A 22,470-nucleotide genomic window follows, 5' to 3' on the forward strand; every position below is an offset into this window, starting at 1 on the left:
ACAGCATAAGACCAGAACAGCCTGCAAGTAACTCGCAGTCTGTTCAGGTTTTATGCTCTTTGCTGCTCATCAGTATCTAAGGGTTAGAACTGAAACCTTTAAATCTTGGATCTAGTAAGAAAGGCCTTTATTTAAATTTAAATTTGTAAGGGACTAAAATTGCGTCGAAATATGTATTTAAGGGGTTAAGGGTTAATAGAGGGCATTGAGAGGAACTTCTGCACAGTACAAGAACCACAACTCTCTCTCTCTTTTCCGTATATTCGGAGTTATTTAACTTTGTGGAGCATAACTCGGCAAGTATTGAAGCGATCCACATAAAAATATATATTGTCACGAAAAAAAAGCATTTTAAAGCTATTGTTATCAGACCACATCTAGCGTATGAATTTTGGCTACTACATTAAGGAACATTGATTTTTTATTTAAATTGTTAAGTTTATTTTGCAAAATATTGTTAAAAAAAATATTTGTTGATTTTGAGGGTTTTATTAATTATTATTTCAGGGTTTATTAAGTATCTGTTCTATTTGTATTTATGATATATCTATATTTGTGTACAAGGGAGTCTTACAAAAGTTCATTGGGAACATATGGCAACCCATTGTCAAGTACAAATACCATGACTCTTGCTCCATTATTTCAATTTAATTATTGTTCTTTGTTGTTGTTATTCTGCTTTTAAATAACTAAAGAAAGCTTGATGGTTTTCCAGTACTTGGATTTTCAAAATCACACTTGTTTGTCAAAACAATGCTTCTGAAGCAATCAATAGTCACAGGGACATCCCCTTTAGGATTTCATTGGGGCTAAAAATGAATTATTTTATTAATCCTGGGGTATATTTTTGTAATGTTTGCTGTGAATTTTGTTTAGGAATCTGTTTATGCTAGGAAATTAATTGTCTGAGAAAAATTAATGTAAATGCTCATTACGTTATTGTTTCCACTTAATTTGATCTACAACAAAGAATAATTGATAAAACATCACTGAGGGAAATTATGTCTAGAGGAAATATTGTCTACAGGGAGACATGATTTATAACCAAATAAAAAATGTCATTGTGCTACACTGTAATAGAATATTCAACAAAAGCACTGTGAACAGATGAGATTGGGTCTTATGAATAAACAGTCTACCGGTATTCAATTATCATGAAAAAAATGAATGTATTTTTAGACAAGTATTTCTAGCAATTACCTGGAACGACAGAAAAGGAAAGGTGATGTTTCTCAACAATCTGACACACAGACTATTTTCTGGTCATTAATTGGCACATATTATCTGAACAAACTATATATATAAACGTGCTGCGTATTTTGGAACTAAAAGTATTGTATTTTGGAACTAAAAGTATTGTCGAAAGATGTCAGAAAAGGCAAGGACTGTGAGGAATAGAATTATCGAGTCCAAAGGTGGTGTGTTGACCACCAGGAAGTATGACTGTAACACCGGGAAGGAGACGGAGTTAACTATCAAGGTCCCTGACCATTTGTGGGCAACTGGCTGTAAGTTATGACATAAACAATATTTTATTATTGTTTGTGTGTGGGGGGGGGGGGGGGGGGGGGGGGGGGGGCATTTTGAAGTTTATGAGGTCCTTCTAGGGCTAGGGCTGGGACTGTGGTACTATTGCTGCATTAATTACTAGTTTGTCACAGCACTCATACCTTATTAACTATTTGACTCACAAAAGTCGGGACGCATTTTTGTCTTAAAGGTGCAATATCCAGCTATTTGTGTTTTTAATGAAAGATTTGTTTCAATTTGTTATTGTATGTCTTTTTATACTGAATGCAATTAAATGGTATTCTACGAAGGCTGCAGTGATGTTCGTTTTCTTGGAGACCTTTCATTTGGCTTGTCTGTGAAAGAATTTTTTAACCATTTTTGGTCATCTAAAAAATTAGTTTTGGAGATTCCACAAAAACTGTCGTTTAAATAAAATATGTCAAACAAACCTGTTACTTTTTTTAATTTAATTTCTTAAATACTTAACGTGTTTTGGCCATAGTTGTATTTTAAGCTCACCTGAGCACAAGATGCTCATGGTGAACTTTTGTTATCGCCTTTTGTCTGTAGTCTTTCGTCTGTTGTGCGTTTTCAACATTTGACTTGTGAATATTATAGAGGCCATATTTATTATCCGATCATCATTAAATTTTGTCAGAAGATATGTGCAAATGATATCTTAGACAAGTTCGAAAATGGTTCTGGTTGGTTGATAAACATGGCCACCTGCAGGGTGCAGGGCATTTTTCCTTATATGGCTATATTAAAACCTTGTTAGCACTCACTAAGTCACATTTTTTTGTCCAATCTTCATCAAACTTGGTCCTAACATATGTTTGAATGATACCTGGGCTGAGTTTGAAAATGGTTCTTGTCCACTGGAAATCATGGCCGCCAAGAGAAAGGGCATTTTTCCTTATATGTCTATCGTAAAACCTTATTAACACTCTAGAAGTCACATAAATGGTCCAATCTTTATGAAATTTGGTCAAAACATTTGTTCTAATGATAGCTTGTCTGAGTTTGAAAATGGTTATGGTTCTTTTAAAAAAATGGTCTCCAGGGGACAGGTTTTTTTAATCCTGTTATGGCTACAGTAAAACCTTGTTGTTTAAACATTCTACAAGTCATATACTTTGTCCAATCTTCGATCATGACACTTGTCAGAAAATTTGTTCTTATGATGTCGGCATGGTCTAAGTTCGAAAATGGTTCCTGTCCGTAGAAAAACATTGCAGCCTACTGGGCAGTTTTCCTTATATGGCTATAGTAAAACCTTGTTAACTCTCTTAAGTTGATATTTTGGCCAAGTTTGAAAATAGTTTCAGAAACATCTCAAAAGTAACTGAGAGCAGTTCAGTTCCCTAAGGTCTCAGGTAACTACAGAATAAACGACTTCTATTCCTTTGATAACTTATGCTACATATTCGGAATACCTACAAGTAATTTCCTGATGTAATACACATTGATCAAAAGTATACCCATACATATTAAAGCTGCTACCAATACAAATAACACACCATGTACTCGAAAAACATTCGTAGAAAACATAATTGCAAAACAAAACAAAGCAAAAAAATATTTTACGCACTTCAAATTAAAAAACCTGCTGAAATCTCAAAAACTCAAACTAAATGGCAAAACTTATTTAATTGGAAACAAATATTTGTCATGCCATATAAATCAACTACTGATAGCGCACTGTGAAATTTTCAATATAAATACATCCAAAGAATCGTAGCTACAAATAAATCTCTTTTGAAGTGCAACCTATCCAACACAAATCTATGTGATATGTGTAGTGAACATATTGAAACAATAGAACACCTTTTCTGGGAGTGTAAACATATTCAATCTCTATGGAATCAATTGACAACCTTTCTAGAGAAACAACAATTAAATGTTAAACTATCTATCTTAGACATCAGTTTAGGGGTAAGAAACTTTAAAATACAAGAGGTTAATAACGCTGTGAATTACATAATTATATTAATGAAATATTTTATATTCAGCATGAAATACAGAAACAAATACCAACAATGAACTGTTTTATCAATTATTTAAAACTGAAGATTCAAATAGAAAAAGAAATAGCCCTAAACAATGATACACTTCATATATTTGAACAAAATTGGAAACACATTAAACTTTTATAAACAAGTCCAGTATGCTTTCTACTTACTTTATGCAACTCATGCTTATTATGTTGTTTTTTTCTTTCTTAAAAAAACACCTATCACAAACAACCATAGAAAACAATATATTAACCTTTTTTTTAAAACAAAAGGAAACCAAAAGGTCAAAAAAGAATATATTAGCATAATCTTGTATAACATGTTTGAAAATTGAGCTGGCCTACTAACTGTTACAACAATTAACAACTTTTTGCCAAACAGGGTCGAAGACGGGGTCTCAACTTCTTTGCCGACATTCACACGTTATTGTTATCAAAACATCGTGTCAATAAACAAGGACTTACTCCAATTAAGCGCGGTCCGCACCGTGAACAGCGAACGTTTAAAAGCCAATCGGATTGAAAAGGAGGCGGAGTTAAGACTTATCGAGACGTGTGCAAAACGCATCGAGTCTTCAGGAAGCAGTGTTGATTGAAGCATTTTAAGCGACATATTACGTCACGGGTTGCTATTTTTGGCTTATGACCATTTTTTACGAAGTACAGTGGACATCATGGGGTTTTGTTATAGGCGGGCATAATATACGGCCGTACACCACTAAGCGCAAGCCAAAAGAATAATATTAATTACGATTTTTAAATGTTGTGTTAATTTTCTGTTCCATTGAAAGAATATAAGTTTCGTTTACTTTTTTTCTTAATAAAATAGGGGTGTCGAAATTAGGGACACCATGTCGAAATAACGATCTCATACTTCGTTAACATCGTAAGTAAGTACGATACGTATAAAGCATCCTTACCTGACAGTATACAGTTAAAAAGCACAGGATGCAATAAGTTAAGTTAGTGGTATGTCGGAGTAAGGAGGATACCGATCAAATAAATTGGTATACACATTTTAACCTTAAACTGTCGAAATTAGGGTACTTTGCTCTACATTGTTGACATCACAAGTGCAGCTTTATTTACTAGGTAAGTTAGTGCATTTGAATGTATTGACACGTTCCTTTGGCTGTTGTCAACAAGACACTTGCTGATGACATGGGTGATAACATTTTATTTGCAGAGGCTTTATGAGTAATGCTCTGATATAAGCTTTGTGCCGATGTTTGTTTGACATCGTGCAGACATTTATGGCTATCAGATACATTGAGGCTTTTAAAAGAATTTTATTTGCACTGCCTTGTTAAACGGACGCATTCTTGTTTAGGAATATGAAGTGCTATATATAAAGCTATTTTATATAGAATGTGCACATTTGTTAAAGTAAGCAGTAAATTGTGTCTACATAAGCTTTATTTAAGTACCAGTACAAGACTGGTATTAATTTTTTGCCTATGTGTTGGGTATTAAATGAATTGTTAACTAGGGCTTAAAATTCAGTTCATGATTTATTGGCTTATATATATATATATAAACAGCTACAATAATGCAACATTGAAATTTTCTATGAGTAAATAAATACGATAAATGTGGCTTGCAACAAACCATTGGTGGAGTCTAATCTTGTCAAATTTTTTTCGATCTGATGCTTATAGTAATATGATCCTATTGATTCCTATGCATAAGAAAGCCAAACCATCGGTAATTACCATAATTACCAAAACCCCAAACCATTGGTTATTACCACAATTACCAAATCTCCAAACCATTGGTTGTTACCACAATTACCAAAACTCTAAGCCATTAGTAATTATCACAATTAGCAAAACTCTAAGCCATTGGTAATTATCACAATTAGCAAAACTCTAAGCCATTGGTAATTATCACAATTAGCAAAACTCTAACCCATTGGTAATTATCACAATTAGCAAAACTCCAAACCATCGGTAATTACCACAATTACCAAAACTCCAAACCATTGGAAATTACCATAATTATGAAAGCCCCAAACCATTAGTTATTACCACAATTACCAAAACTCCAAACCATTGGTTATTGCCATAATTACTAAAGCGATAATGGCCGCACCCCATCTGATGGCAAATAACTCTTGCAAGCAACTACTCATATCTCAGAGACCACTATCAGATGTTACAAAGCTTCAAACCTTCGGTAATTACCACAATTACAAATACTTTGCAGGAAATTATTTCTTAATTACAGTGGAAACCCTCTAAACCAGATCCACTCTATACCGGAATCCTCTCTAAACCGGACAAATTGTCCGGTCCCATTTTTTCCCCTATAAAACCATGCGTAAAATATCTCCTCAAGACTGGAATCCCCTCAATTCCGAATACCGGTCATTATGTGGATCTGGGTAATTCCATACGTAATTGTACCTCTCTAAACCGCTCAGGGCCGGTTTATTGCACCTCGGACCTAGTGTCAAAACGTTGTGAATAGCGGATATAAAGACATGTGAAATTAATAAAGGTGGCCGAAACATTTCCAAACTGTTAAAATCGCAAAACAATTGAAAGACACTTGTCCTGTGATGTACATATCGCTCAATTATTGGCAAGTTGCCAATGTTATGAGGATAAAATGCAATAAATTACTATCTTGGAAATTGTTTTTACTATACCATATTTTTTCATGAAATATCAAGTATATCAGGGTTCAGCGTGCGTGGTATTTCACTTCATTGGAAGAGTGACATTCACCGCAAATGAATGTGAATACACTTCTGTGTTGGTATTTCTTTCAAGACCATCCTAGTAACTCATGCTTCAGTTAAGAATTTCAAACTTCTTGGTATGTAATAATGTGTCAAAAGTTTATATCAATATGTTGAGGGTGTGTCACACGCAATTAATAAAAGGGTTATGTTTGATGCTGTTGACAGTGTTATATTTTTTGAACACTTTCTTTTAAAGCAATCTCATTGAACATACTTGAAATGCTATAACACAATGAAAAATGTGTGTTGTTATGTTTTTTTCTCTTAAACAGGGATCAAGCTAGACTTCAATTTTTGGGAGAAGTCACTTCTCCCTCAGCTCTAGAGAGGGAGAAGTGAGGCAGTTTTAGGGAGAAGTGGATCTTTTGCGATCAAAAATGAACCATTGTGAACCATGACCCAGGGGTTTCACTGGCCCAAAAAAAGTTGTTGCCACTTTTTCGCAGTGTGAAAACTGTCTGTTATTCCAACCTTATTAATATGAACAATCATCTAGGACAGTTATTAAAAGAAACCTTACTACATTACATTAATGTCATTGACTGTATTATCACTTGAAAAAGTATGGTAATACATAAAAAACTATAGGTACCTTCACAAGTCATACCTTCATAAGTCTTAATAAGCTTTATTTGTATTAAAATAACTTTTTTTCATCTTGATATACAACACAGATAACCAAAATAATATAATAATGTTAACATCAATGTAACAGTATGCTGCATAAATGTTTCAAAATTAACTATTTAATTTTAAACATAGAATCACACCAATTTACATCATTTGAAAGGGAACAAGAAAACATCAGAAAATAAAGCATCTCACTTCATATTGTTAAACAGTTATATTTGGTCATTTGACATGATATACATCAGCTTTGACAGCTTCTGTTGTTAAAACGTTTTCTGTAAGTTCTGGATGATTTCTAGGCTCAAATAAATGAATGTTTTTCACGCATATTTCTTGACAGAAAGGCCCAGATAATTGCCACCATCCATTCTAGTTGCCTGAAATATCATAAAACATAGTTTTACAAACTATCAACAACAAACCAACACTTAAATGTCCCTATCTTAAAATGTCCGAATATTTAACATATCCGAAATATAGTACAAAGTGAATGGTATACTTTTTATTTCCGAAATTGTTGGTTTCTTAATCAAACTTTACCTTTCCCAAAATATTATAATAATGAAACTATTAAACAGAAATGCTCACAAATTCCTGTTGAAACAAGATTTCATGTGTGGAGAAATTGTTTTGTTAAATGCTTCTGCCAAACTATTAAACAGAAATGCTCACAAATTCCTGTTGAAACAAGATTTCATGTGTGGAGAAATTGTTTTGTTAAATGCTTTTGCCAGGCCCGTGGTATTGACAGTCACTATTGATTAAATGGTAAAGAAATAGAGGCCCTAATAATCGTTATAATTTTTTATCGTGGTGAGAGTTTGTCACAGTGTTACTTAATTTATTGCTCACTATCATAAAGGTGCCGTTCATCCGATAATAACCCCCATAAAACTTGACAACAGCAGTAAAAACACCGTTTGTAACACTTACATGCTTCAGTGATTTCACTCTGCTTGGTCAGGAGATTCCTGCTAAATACCCGAATGACGAGTGCTGTGAATGGTTGCTTATCAATTTTCAATAGGTAATTTACTACGCCATGGGGCGGAGTTTCGTCGATTCGGTCAGTTGATTGACTTTGGCGTGTATTTGATAATAAACAGAAGCCACTTAGATAGCGCTGCGGATATGATAATTGCCAGATTTTAGGGCGAAGTGATAACACCGGTGCTTTTATCTGGGCGATTAAAGGGAAGCCACGGCGATATAATCGCCCAAATCGCCCAGTTGCTTGATCCCTGCTTAAAAAACTTGTTCAAAAACTGAAAAATATAATGAAATAATCGCAAAATGGAATGGAATATTCATAGATATTTCTTGGAAAATTTATCGCAACATTGTTTCTGAACTCAGAACTCTTGAGGCCTTTCACAAATAAATAACAAAAATTACAAAAATAAAGTAAATAAATTATAAAAAATATATCTGTCTGAAAGTGGGACATTAACTCAATCCACTACAGACACAAAGTAATATTGGAGAGGGCCAACACATTCCTTAAGTTAAAAAAAACTTGATAAAATATACCATTGTATTACAGTCATATCAAGGCTATTATGCCCCTGAGCTGACTGCTTTAGCCGATATTTTTCTTGTGAAAGAATTTACATGAATGCATTAATGTGTACTTACCGTACATCATACTTGCAGATTGGTTAACTTATGCTGTATTTATAAACTCATTTCATATATGCAGGTACAAAAATAATTTCATATATGCGTATAAAACCATTATTTCATATGACATTGATGTTTGTGTTTGTTACATTATTGAATAGAAAGGTGAAAATCAGGCTTCAGTCCCACTATCTGGACCTGGATTTGCATTTTTCTTTGCATTGATTTTTATGCTCCCCAAAATATTTCGGGGCGCATATAGTTGCCAGTTTGTTGTTCCTTACTTCCGTACTTCCTTACTTCCTTCTGTCACACTTTTGGTACAGTTTCTCATAGCACCTTCAATACTTTACCGATCTCTTTCATATTTGGCATGTAGGTACCTTGCATGGACCTCTACCTTTTGATGAGGTTTGAGATCACTGGGGTCAAGGTCAAGGTCACCTAGGCTAATAATATACTTTTTCCGTCACACTTTTGTTACAGTTTCTCATAGCACCTTCAATACTTTACCGATCTCTTTTATATTTGGTATGTAGGTACCTTGCACATGGACCTCTACCTTTTGATGAGGTTTGAGGTCACCGGGGTCAAAGTCACCGAGGCAAATAATAGATTTTTCCGTCACACTTTTGTTACAGTTTCTCATTGCACCTTCAATACTTTACCGATCTCTTTCATATTTGGCATGTAGGTACCTTGCATGGGACCTCTACCTTTTGATGAGGTTTGAGGTCACCGGGGTCAAGGTCATTGAGACTAATAATAGATTTTTCCGTCACACTTTTGTTACAGTTTCTCATTGCACATTCAATACTTTACTGATCTCTTTCATATTTGGCATGTAGGTACCTTGCATTGAGCTCTACCTTTTTATGAGGTTTGACGTCACTGGGATCAAGGTCAATGAGGCTTATAATAGATTCACACTTTTTTAACAGTTTCTCATAGCACCTTCAATTCTTTACAGATCTCTTTCATATTTGCCACATAGGTACCTCGCATGGTCCTATCCCTTTTGATTAGGTTTGAGGTGACTGGGGTCAAGGTCACCGAGGCTAATAATAGATTTTATGTCCCCCACTATAGTAGTGGGGGACATATTGTTTTTGCCCTGTCTGTTGGTCTGTTGGTCTGTTTGCGCCAACTTTAACATTTTGCAATAACTTTTGCTATATTGAAGATAGCAACTTCATATTTGGCATGCATGTGTATCTCATGAAGCTGCACATTTTGAGTGGTGAAAGGTCAAGGTCATCTTTCAAGGTCAGAGGTCAAATATATGTGGCCCAAATCGCTTATTTTATAAATACTTTTGCAATATTGAAGATAGCAACTTGATATTTGGCATGCATGTTCATCTCATGGAGCTGTGGCTAAAATAGCTCATTTTATTAATACTTTTGCAATATTGAAGATAGCAACTTGATATTTGGCATGCATGTGTATCTCATGGCAGGTCACATATATGTGGCCAAAATCGCTCATATTATGAATACTTTTGCAATATTGAAGATAGCAACTTGATATTTGGCATGCATGTGTATCGCATGGAGCTGCACATTTTGAGTGGCGAAAGGTCAAGTTCATCCTTCACAAGGTCAAGGTCATCCTTCAAAGTCAAACGTCATATAGGGGGACATTGTGTTTCACAAACACATCTTGTTTTAGGTTGTTATTAACACATAGATTGACAAAGCGCATCATTGGAGAGCATCCATCAGTTTCACTGATATTCTTGTTTTTACATTTATGCTATGTTTTCTTGTCAGTAATTCTTTAGTGCATTAGACCAAATTGACTTTGTTTCCATAATACTTCTTATATGATTCATCTAAAATTGTCATGTTGAAAGAATATGGGTTTAAGTCAATCTTTGACTAAATGTGTGCCTTGTAGAACGGCAAATTCGGTATGTAGTTTTTTAGAGCACATTCTTTATCATAGGTATGTTCTTGTATTTAAATAGCTTAATTACGTTACCTGATATCATATGCTATTTACTCCGATAGGATCGTAATATATCCGGAATTTTTCGCCCGAGGAATCCCACACTTTTTGAGAAACCCGTCAGGTAGGTCAGAGCGGTCATATTAGTGCCGCGTAGCCGCATAACCAAAACGGGACAATACCCATAATCCACTCTTATTCCGGATGGCGATATACAAAGGCCGACATTTTGTTATAAACTTAATTGTTGCTTCTGTTTCGCTGGATTCTTCTGTTTAACAGAATAGAGAAGTTTTTGTATTGCGTTAAAACATTCTCCGTATATATATTCGTGTATTTCTGTATCGTTTTGTGTATTTGTTTGTTTGTTCAAGGCAAAGTATGCCTCAAACACGTGGCTCATGTGGACACACAAAGGCAGCATGGGACAACCATGGTAGCTGCCTGTCTTGTGCAGGATGTACCCAGGATAACTGCTGCCCTTCCTGTGAGCATTGGTCTGCAGATACCTGGGCCATTAAGCGTCGACCCTTCAAGAGTCGTGGACGCAACAAGAATAGTTCAGATCAAAGTAGGGAAAGTTCCGTGTGTCGGGACTTTTCACCACACGATCTTGACCATACTACGCAGGTAGCTGCCAGGCATCGGTCCCTACCCCGTGACGAAACCGGACAAAATTTGCCCGGTCCGTTCATCGGGAATGACCAGTTGAATGGCTCGGCATCAGATCAACGTAGGAAAAGTTCCGTGTGTCGGAACTTTTCACCACAAGATCTTGACCATATTCCACCAGTAGCTGCCAGGCATCGGTCCCTACCCCGTGACGACACCGGACAAAATTTGCCCGGTCCGTTCATCGGGAATGACCAGTTGACCGGTCCGGAGACTTCACCGGTCACCGGTCAACATTGACCGGTCCGGTCACCGGTCATGCTATGACCGGTCACTGACCGGTCCGGTCACCGGTCATGCTATGACTGGTCCGGTCAACCGGTCACCGGTCATTGACCGGTCCGGTCACCGGTCATGCTGTGACCGGTCCGGTCACCTGTCATGCTGTGACCGGTCCGGACACCGGTCATTGACCGGTCCGGTCACCGGTCATGTAATGACCGATCCGGTCACCGGCTTTCGGTCTGTGCCACAGACCGTTCTGGTCACCGTAGATGTTGACACTACCTTGTCAGTACTCCACAAAGGTAGACGCAGCCGCGTTTCTACTGTGAGTCACAGACGTAAACGTGTAGTGTCTGATGTTTCGGACTACTCCTCCACCTCGAGCTCATCGTCGTATGACTCATCGTCTACTTCTAATAGCCCTCATCATTACCGGAGGGGACGTCATTCACGCTCACCGAGTGTTTCTCGGCGTAGATTGCCTCATGAAGAGCGATCACGCCAGCGCTCGGGGAGACGTTCGATCAGGAAACATCATTCCCAGCGCCGCCGAACAGTGTCTCGGCGTCGCAGGGATAAGGGACATAGACCTTCCTCTATTAGGCGCTCTCGGACTCCTAGGTCCCCTAGTCGATCCTTCTCTGAGGAATCTATTGACACCCTTCCACGTGTGTCGGCCTCTATGTTGGCCTCAACACACACTTCAGCCGTTCCTACAACCACTGAGCATAACTTGTATTCAAACACTAATTTGCATACATCAGGCTCAAGGTACAGGGGTTAATCTAACCACTTCGGCTGCGTTTTCAGCCCCACGGGTCTCTTCCACATTGCATAGAAGTATACCCAGGGCTGCCGCTACACCATCAAATCCCAATACTTTGTGGATCCAACAGTCGCCGGGAATCTTTGTCCCTTTTTCGACTGATCCTTTACCAGCGACCTCTGGTATTCAAAGTGAGTCTGCTGACTTGATCTATGAGAGACCTAATTCACCAGCTATATCTTTGATGGTGCCGGAAAACGATTCTCTCATGATAGAAGCGAATGAATCTATTATTCCTTCTCCTATATCCACCGGTTTCAATCAATCCAATGCTCCCGCAGATGGTTCGATTGAGGCGGGTTCGGAGTCTAATGAGGCCGAACTTTATTATTTGGCCTCCATCAATCAGGTATACGAACTTATGTTCAATACCTTAGATGAGGACTTCTGCCCCCGCCCTTCCTTGTCTCTCACAGGATCTGCAGTTACCGTTACAGAACAGGTAGCACGCAGACGAGAGCCCGGCAGGATAAGTAAGGCTACTTCCCGAGTGGATCTACGCCTTCCTATTGGCTCTTCCACAATGGCTGTTTTCCAGTCACTTGAACCAGCCAATAAGCCTTCGCCATCTCCATGGAAAGCCCCTAAGGAGCTGACGGAGCCTAAACAGATGGACGGCGGGAAAAGTTATAAGGCCCCGGTACCAGATCCTGCTACCGGTTTGGACCTTTCCAAACTTCCGGTTCATGATGCTGACATTAGTAAGCTGTCACTTACAACGCCTTCATCATCTACCCATACATCAGTCCCTCTTTCCCTGTTGGAAAATTGGGAGCTTAGAGAACGCCGTTCCATAGGTCTGGCTAACCAGCTAGATCTCATGGCAGCCACAGCCTTAGACTTAGTTTGGGAGCTCTCTGATTCAATCCCAGAGGAGCTCCGGGCCTTGTTGATACATCTTTCACGTACTACGCAGTGTTTATCTCACAATGCTGCGTCTTCTATGTCTGAGATGTTAAGGCTTCGGAGAGACCTCATCCTCTCTTCCTTGCCCAATAATTTCCTTTTGGAAACAGGCGTAAACTCCCTTCGAACTGCTCCACTAACAGCAGAGTCTCTTCGGAGGGAGGATACAGTCGGCACTTACTGCTGATCGTGAAGATCAGATACATGCCTCCTTAGCTAGGAGCAACTCTGGCCAGCGCCCTGTGGTTTTTAAGCGCCCTGCTTCTAAGCCCCCAGGAGCCCCACCAGCCAAGAACGCTAAAAGGGACAGTTTTCCTACTAAGCGTCCGTCTGCTCCACGTCAGCCCACTAATAGGCCTCCTTTTCAAAACAGAACAACTTCCTATCGGAAGCCTTCTGTAAAACAAAATTGGAGTAAGGGCAAACCCAATGCGGACAAGAAGTCATTTAATCCTTCTTCCGGCAAGGGTGGACCTCCTAAAGGTCAGCCCTAGGTCATACCCCTTTCTACCGCCACAACCTCTGATGCCGGAGGTACCAGTCGGGGCCAGACTTATGCACTTCGCAAATCGATGGCTCCAAATAACTTCGGACGCGTGGGTTCATTGTCTTGTCACACAAGGCCTCACTTTTCAATTCGAAAAAAGGCCCCCACTCTCTCGCGTCCCAATAGATCTGGTATCTCCGCATCCACAACTTCCAGACTCCATTCTCGGACTCCTGGAAAAACAGGCGGTAGAAAGGGTTCACGACCCTTGTTCTCCAGGATTTTACAGTCGCCTTTTCCTTGTTCAAAAGAAAAGCGGCTCCTGGAGACCAGTCATAGACTTAAAAGTGTTCAACACGTTTCTAGTCAAACCTACTTTCAAGATGGAGACTCCTGCCTTCATTCGGCGCTCCATCAAACCCATGCAATGGGAGGTTTCCTTGGACCTGGAAGATGCATACTTCCATGTTCCTATCCATCCCAACTACTGGAAGTACCTGCGCTTCTCCTTTCGAGGCCAGGTCGACCAGTTTCGGGCGATGCCCTTTGGATTGGCCACGGCTCCACGAGTTTTCACCAAACTCATGGCCGCAGTGAGCGCACACCTCCGATTACACGGGGTTCAACTGCTTCAGTATTTCGACGATTGGCTCTTACACCAGCTCGATCGTCAACTGCTTCTGCTACTCCTAGAGTTCTCTTGGAAGGAGCTCCTCTCTTTAGGACTCCTTCTCAATGTAGCCAAGTCAGACCTCATTCCCTCTCAGGATTTCATATTCGTGGGAATGAATTTTCTGACCCACATCAATCGGGTTAGGGTCTCACCGCGACGTATATCAGACCTCCTTTTGAAGGTCAGATGGGTGCTGTCCCAATCTCATATCACAGCTCAAGATTTCCTCTCACTCAACGGTATCCTGAGCTCTGTAGCAGACTTCGTGCAGTTGGGACGTCTCTTCCTACGTCCTCTTCAGCACTATCTCTCAGCTCGATGGAAATGGTCTCCAGACAATCTGCTAACACAGATTCCCATCCTTCCGTCCTTAGTCCCCCACCTTCTATGGTGGCTAGACGAGGAGACCCTGTTGGCAGGAGTACCGCTTCTTCCCCCGCAACCGTCTTTACATCTCATAACGGATGCAAGCATGGAAGGTTGGGGCGCTCACCTGGAACCCCGCAGCCTGACATTATCAGGATTGCGGTCTCCTCAGGAGTCTCTCCTGCACATAAACAATCTTGAAATGTGAGCAGTCTTTCTAGCTGTTTCTCAATTCCAATCACATCTTCGGGACTCCTGTGTGATGGTATGGACAGACAACACATCAGTCGTGGCTTACATCCAGAAACAGGGCGGGACACACTCTCACTCCCTGTATCTGGAAACAATGAAATTACTTGTTCTTTGCAAGAGCCTAAACGTCTCTCTCTTGTCCAAACACATACCAGGTCATCTCAACGCCCTGGCGGACGGTTTGTCTCGCAAACACCAGTTACTTCCATCGGAGTGGACACTTCATCAGGAAGTGGCCAATCAGATATTCCTCACATTCGGTTATCCACTGGTCGACCTGTTTGCGACCAGAGACAACCACAGACTTCCTCTGTATGTGAGTCCAGTGTACGAATCAGCAGCGTGGGTGGTAGACGCGCTTTCGTTCGATTGGGATCAACTGGACGCTTACGCTTATCCCCCACCCATTCTAATTCCCCAAATCTTAGGGAAAATCAGGGTGAGCTCTTGCCGGATCCTCCTGATAGCCCCTTGGTGGCCCAGGAGATCCTGGTTCAACGACCTTCTCGGTCTCCTGTGCGAATTTCCCAGGGAACTCCCGCACAGGTCAGATCTCCTATCTCAGAGAGGCAGACTTCACATGGATCCAGACATGTTTCACTTACACGTCTGGCCGTTATCAGGCAATCCCTGCAGAAGAAACGCTTTTCTGTCAGGGCTTCAACGCTCGTTGCCTCTGCAAGGAGAAAGTCCACCAGAGCAGTCTATGATGCTCGCTGGAAACTCTTCTCTAATTGGTGTGTTCGAGGGAAAATTGATCCCCTCAATCCCTCTGCTAGACGCATAGCGGATTTTCTAATCTATCTCTTTGATGATAAGAAACTTTCTCTTAGCTCCATCAAAGGATACAGATCTGTGCTTTCGCATACCTTGGCTTTTCGTAAGTCATCACAAGTCTGTGCTGACCCAGCCATTTCGGAACTGATCCGAGCCATGGAACTTAAACGTCCTGTGTCTCGTTCTCTTACCCCCAAATGGGATTTGGCTTGTGTTCTTGGATCGCTTATTAAAGCTCCCTATGAACCCCTTAATCAGGCTTCTTTACAGTTCCTAACTTGGAAGACCGTTTTCCTTCTTACCATGGCTTCATCCAAACGTAGAAGTGAAATTCATGCTCTTTCTATCGAAGAAAGCCATCTTCGTTTTGATTCCTCCGGTGGCTCTGTCACCTTGTTGTGTCAGCCAGGATTCCTTGCTAAAAATCAACTCCCCTCAATGGCTTCTAAACCCTTCAAGGTCCCAAGTCTTTCTAGAACTTGTGGTAATGAAGATGAAGATAGACTCCTCTGCCCTGTCAGGTCTTTGAAGTTCTATCTTAGTAGAGTTAAGTCTATTCGAGGTTCTCGCAAGAGACTCTTCATTCCCTTAAAAGGGGGGGCGATGTGTCTGCGGCTTCTATTTCCTGTTGGGTAGCCTCGACTATAAAAAGGGCTTTCTCTTCTCTTTCTTCAAGGGATTCATCCCTTTTTAAGATTAGACCGCATGAATTACGAGCAATGTCGGCTTCGTGGGCATATATTAATCATACCCCACTCTCTGACGTGCTTCAAGCTGCTTTCTGGAGGAATCAGACTACTTTTTCATCTTTTTATCTTCGTTCTCTGGAGTGCCAACAGGACAACTTGTATTTGTTGGGCCCCCTTGTGGTTGCACAAACGGTAGTATCTTCTACGGCATAGGTATATTACGCTTATCCGTGAATTAAGTTAATACCGTAATAACGAAGATTAGCTGAGAACCCGATATATGGGTTCCGCTGTGATGGGGAGATTTTCCCGAACCTTCCCGCCTCAGCTGCAAATTCAGCATATGATATCAGGTAACGTAATTAAGCTATTAAAACAAATTTTTCTAGTAAAATTCATTTTAATTAGTAATTACTTACCTGATATCGGTAAGTCTCACCTCCCACCCCGCTCTTCGTCTAATATTTCATATTTTTTATTGGAATAAGAGTGGATTATGGGTATTGTCCCGTTTTGGTTATGCGGCTACGCGGCACTAATATGACCGCTCTGACCTACCTGACGGGTTTCTCAAAAAGTGTGGGATTCCTCGGGCGAAAAATTCCGGATAAATTACGATCCTATCGGAGTAAATAGCATATGATATCAGGTAAGTAATTACTAATTAAAATGAATTTTACTAGAAAAATTTGTTTTAGGTTGTTATTAACACATAGATTGACAAAGCGCATCATCGGGGAGCATCCATCAGTTTCACTGATATTCTTGTTTTTACATTTATGCTATGTTTTCTTGTCAGTAATTCTTTAGCGCAGTAGACCAAATTGACTTTGTTTCCATAATACTTCTTATATGATTCGTCTAAAATTGTCATGTTGAAAGAATATGGGTTTAAGTCAATCTTTGACTAAATGTGTGCCTTGTAGAACGGCAAATTCGGTATGTAGTTTTTTTAGAGTACATTCTTTATCATATGTATGTTCTTGTAATGTTAATAAAAATCTCATAAATCATGGAATGCTTGGAATTTAAGATGGCGGGTGAGGTACTCGTCAACTGTTATTAATTGCAGGTAAATAGGCGCCTCCCTCTGGGAAAAGGTGGCTTAATGCATGTGCTTAAAGCGTCATCCCAGATAAGCCTGTTCCGTCTGCTTTATGGAAGTTTGGGTTTAAAGGAAGTCTCTTCTAACCCTTGACCCCTTAGATATGTATTTTCACGCATTTGAAGTCCCATAGAAAGTTAAATTTAACAAGACTATTGTCAAGCAATATGGTCCCCTACCAGTGAAACTCCACCATTGTCAGATGTTGTTTTTTTTGTGTTGTTTTATTTGTTGCCGTAGCAACCAGACTTTTTGACGTAGGAACACAATGAAATGACATGCATAATCTCCATATTGCTATCTATCCATGTTTCAAGTTTCATGAAAAAATATTAAGAACTTTTAAAGTTATCGCAGGATCAAGAAAAGTGTGACAGACTGACTGACTGACTGACATACTGACGGACACAAAGAACACAAACCATAAGTCCCCTCCGGTTTCACCGGTAGGGGACAATTAGATACCTTTATTACTAAATTCAAGTTTTAAAGGCTTCATTTCCAACCCCTAGATACTGATGAGCAGAAAACAGCATAAAACCTGAACAAACTGCGGATACTCGCAGTCTTCTGGTTTTATGCTGGTTGCAAAAGCCATTTTCACTTTGCTTCTTATGGGGAAAAGGGGTTAATGAACCTCCAGTCTCAAATGGAAACTGTCGTTCCTGATTACATGGTGGGGACTGCACAGGCTTATCAGGGACGCCAGTTTACGCAAATGCATTAAGCCCATTTTAACAACATGGCTCATACTATCAGACTGTTTCTGGATTGGTTATATACAATATTGTTTGCTTTCAGACTACAGGTACAAGGATGGTTATTTACAGTATTGTTTGCTTTCAGACAACAGGTACAAGGATGGTTATTTACAGTATTGTTTGCTTTCAGACAACAGGTACAAGGATGGTTATTTACAGTATTGTTTGCTTTCAGACAACAGGTACAATAATGATTATTTAAGGTATTGCAACGTTTTCTTTGAAACTACAGATACAAGAATGGTTATATAAAGTATTGCAATGTTTGCTTTCAGACTAAAGATACAAGAATGGTTATATACAGTATTCCAATGTTTGCTTTCAGACTACTGGTACAAGAATGGTTATATACAGTATTGCAATGTTTGCTTTCAGACTAAAGATAAAATAATGGTTATATACAGTATTCCAATGTTTGCTTTCAGACTAAAGATACAAGAATGGTTATATACAGTATTCCAATGTTTGCTTTCAGACTAAAGATACAAGAATGGTGATATACAGTATTGCAACATTTGCTTTCAGATCACAGATACTAGAATGGTTATTGACAGTACATTTTTGTGTATTGCAATGTTTGCTTTCAGACTACATATACACAAATGGTTATTTACACTATTGCAATTTTTGCTTTCAGACTACAGATACAAGAATGTTTATTGACAGTATTGCAACATTTGCTTTCAGACTACAGATACAAGAAGGATGAGATATTCAAAAGGATGAAGGTTACCACATTCGTGCAGCTGGTAGGACATCTACTGTACTTTCATCAACTAATATGAGTCTCTGGAAAAAAAGGGCTTAATGCATGTGCCTACAATTTTGTCATAGGTTATAGAGCCTGTGCAGTCTACACAGGCTAATTAGCGACGAAACTTTCGGGCAAAACTGTATTTTTGCTTAGAAAGACTTATTAAAAATGCATAATCATAGAGGAAAAGACTTATTAAAAATGCATAATCATAGAGGAAAATGTGGTCCCTGAATATCCTGTGTGGACTGCACAGGCAAATCTGGGATGACAATTGCATGTATTGCATGTGCGTTAAGTGCCATTTTCCAAGAGCGAGGGAATATATAAATATACATATTTATATAATTTAAAAACCTAACACCCATATTCTCCATGACCTGAACAAAGATTGCAGGATACATAGATCAGTATTCTTCATGAAAATTTTAGTAGCCATTATGTCTCAGCCAAGTACAATAAGCAGCAAAATTGACCCAAGAAACTTTGAGTTGCTATCCTTTAATGATCTTTACTTTTAAGAACATGTGTTCCACATTTGTTTAATCTTCACCATCAATATTTTACAGATTGCATTACACCTGATTGCTTTATCCCTCTTGATAAATGCAATGGAAATTGAACAACTTTTACACAAGCCAATTATTCAAATATTAAATGTGAGTGTTGTTGGTTTAGTCTGTACATTGTGTTATATTGTTACGAGATGTTTTTATAATTTAAGGTGGTGCAAGTTGCAGAGTATGACATGACTGGGACTCCATCATACAGTAGGTAGCAGACACATTGATTGGAATAACTTAAGAAAAACGTATAGAAAATGAAATACATATACCCTCTTTGCAGAAAAGCTTCAAATTGCAGATTAAATTGAATTTAATTCAATCGAAAGTTTGTTTAGATAAAATTTATTGTATGTTTGAATCAAAGTTTAACAAATTTTTCAGCATTAAACTTGTGCATTAGCAAAAGCTTATCAGCTAAGTCTTTCCTTTTCTTGAAAACAATAAATGACAAAATGTGCCAAATCAGCAAAATGACAAATTTTCGGATTTTTTTGCATAATTTAAGCATGTATTCACTTTAACTAGGCCTCTTATATGCATAGTGTATTATTTCATGTTAATTGATGTCCTTTTTCATTATTGTCATGATTGAGAAATCTTTATAGGATCACTTTCAATAGACCAAGTACAACATTTTCATAAGTTCAACCCCTAGTGAACTGTGGTTGTTATAGCAGCATGACTTAGTTCTATTTAAAGTTCTAATGCAAGCCCTAGTGAACTGTGGTTGTTATAACAGCATGACTTAGTTCTATTTAAAGTTCTAATTGACAAGCTCTGTTCTGGATATTGATTGCTAATCCGAGAGATTAAACCATGTTTGATTATGAATACAAAAAAGTTCTTTGATGCAAAGCTAATACTTGAACGATATTAGAGAATTAACAAATCGTATTTAACAATTGTGATTTTTAATGTTAATTCATGTCAAGTACCAGTTATGTATCACGATCAAGAAATTTTTTTAAATTACAATATTTGTTAATTCATTTCATTTCATGAAGCTCAATTTTCTATTGTTGTACTGTTGACATGCATATTACCGTAATTTACTGTTTTGATAGTCTTCTTAAAGGTTATCAATTGCTTCATCAAATATTGACAATAGTAAATTGAGACACCATTCACCCCAGCCTTTACATGTTAAAGTAACAGAAACTTTTGCAGTAATTGTCTATTTCTATAAAAAATCGAATATAGACTCCAGTGCTATCATTCCTATTAAACTTAGCTATTCTATTGAAAATACAGCTTGATTAATCAGTACATCCTCTGTATGCATTTTTGTCAATATGTACACTGGCATCAAACAAATTTGTTGAATATTTGTGTCGGACATAAAGTGAGCTCTAAAAATTACTCAACATGCCAAGTCTATAGAAACTCTAAATTCTGTTAATGTGGGTGAGGGGCCTAGGTGACAATATCTAGCATTACTACACTTAAAGATAAACAGATGTGGTTAAAAAAATATATATATATTATAATTTTATGCGAGATTATAATGTGTTGATGCATTTCCATGTCATCATTCAATTAAAACTATTGTATTCAGCGAGTATATACTTTGACATTCTAATATATTGTATTTCTTCATAAAATATTATATTTTACTCTGAACTGGTCTGTTGATCTGTAACAATAATATTTGTGGTGGGAAAATACATTCATTCTCTGTCAATGATATGTAACAGACTATACATTTAGCCCTTTACCTTCCAGATTCACATTTTGATACTTTGCAGTCCACTAGAAAATCAAATTATATTCAAGAACTTTTTGAGGATAGATTGAAGGTTTAAAGGCTTTCTTTTTAACCATAAGGTTCTAGTGAGTAGCAAACAGCATAAAACCTGAACAGCCTGTGAGTTACTTGCAGGCTGTTCTAGTTTTATGCTGATTGCATGTAGCCATTTTCACTTTGCTTTTAAGTGGGAAAGGGTTAGTAGCAATGCTTATGAATTCCATAGCATATAGTCAAACAAATTGCAAATTCATTATTAACCCATTAATGCCTAGCATCTAGAAAAAAGGCCTTGGTAAACAGCGTAGACCCTGATAAGACGCCGCATGATGCGGCGTCTCATCAGGGTCTGCTCTGTTTGCTTAATGAAATTTCTGTTAGAGAAATATTCTAAATATAGAAATAAATATACTAGACATCCCTAATTTTGGAGATAAATTATCCAATTTAAAAGGATGGAAGAGTCCACTAGGCATAAATGGATTAAAACCTGTTTCAGATGGTTCAGAGCGCCCGGACACAGCTGATGATGAGGTATATAGGATCCAGCGTGGGGGAGGGGACAGATCACCTGCCCCGTCCCTGGCCCTTACAGAAGGGGACTTTGGGGCACCCGCCCCCATGGCAACCAACAGATCTACTTTGCAGGGGTCAGTTAAGTTTTTAAACCTTTACTACTCTGATATGCACTTTGACACATTTGCAGTCCCATCAAATTTAAACTTTATTTAAGATCTTTCTTGCTATTTTCAAGTCTGAAAGGGCGTCATTTCCAACTTTAAACACACTGATGAGCAGCAAAGAGCATAAAACCTGAACAGCCTGCGAGTCGCTTATAGGCTGTCCTTATGTTATTCTGGTTGGATATAGCCACTTTCACTTTTCCTCTGAGAGGGAGAGTTAACATTTTTGAGTGTATTATTCAAAGAGATTTGATCTAAGTTTGGTATAATAACAATTTTCAAACCAAATGTCATAGCTACATGAAGGAATATATGCATTATATTCAAATAAGCAAAATAACACTTGTGACTCAGAAAAATTCTAAAAATATATATTTGTTCATTGTTAATAATTAATCAAAATCAGAAAAAAAAGTAAGCCTTTATAACACTTTGTAACATTTCATCAATATTTTAGCAAAAAAAACAGAATTACCGACAGCATGTTTTAATTACCATTCAAATTCAAAATT

General features: G+C 38.3%; 2 protein-coding genes across 3 annotated transcripts in view; both read left to right on the forward strand.

Annotated features, from left to right (window-relative positions):
- LOC127881738 (60S ribosomal protein L30-like) overlaps window positions 1-22,470 on the forward strand; it is a 332,547-nt gene that overhangs the window by 90,565 nt on the left and 219,512 nt on the right. The gene's annotated exons all lie outside the window — the stretch shown is intronic.
- Window positions 1-22,470, forward strand: part of LOC127881733 (centrosomal protein of 41 kDa A-like) — a 51,750-nt gene that overhangs the window by 17,394 nt on the left and 11,886 nt on the right. For both annotated transcript variants that reach the window (XM_052429816.1, XM_052429817.1), the window contains 3 exons: window positions 18,899-18,960; window positions 19,690-19,735; window positions 21,775-21,925. In XM_052429816.1, the coding sequence (XP_052285776.1) occupies window positions 18,899-18,960; window positions 19,690-19,735; window positions 21,775-21,925 (259 nt within the window). The remainder of the gene's footprint in view (window positions 1-18,898; window positions 18,961-19,689; window positions 19,736-21,774; window positions 21,926-22,470) is intronic.

Source organism: Dreissena polymorpha, chromosome 5, assembly GCF_020536995.1.
Source record: "Dreissena polymorpha isolate Duluth1 chromosome 5, UMN_Dpol_1.0, whole genome shotgun sequence".
In the NCBI taxonomy this organism is placed as follows: domain Eukaryota; kingdom Metazoa; phylum Mollusca; class Bivalvia; order Myida; family Dreissenidae; genus Dreissena; species Dreissena polymorpha.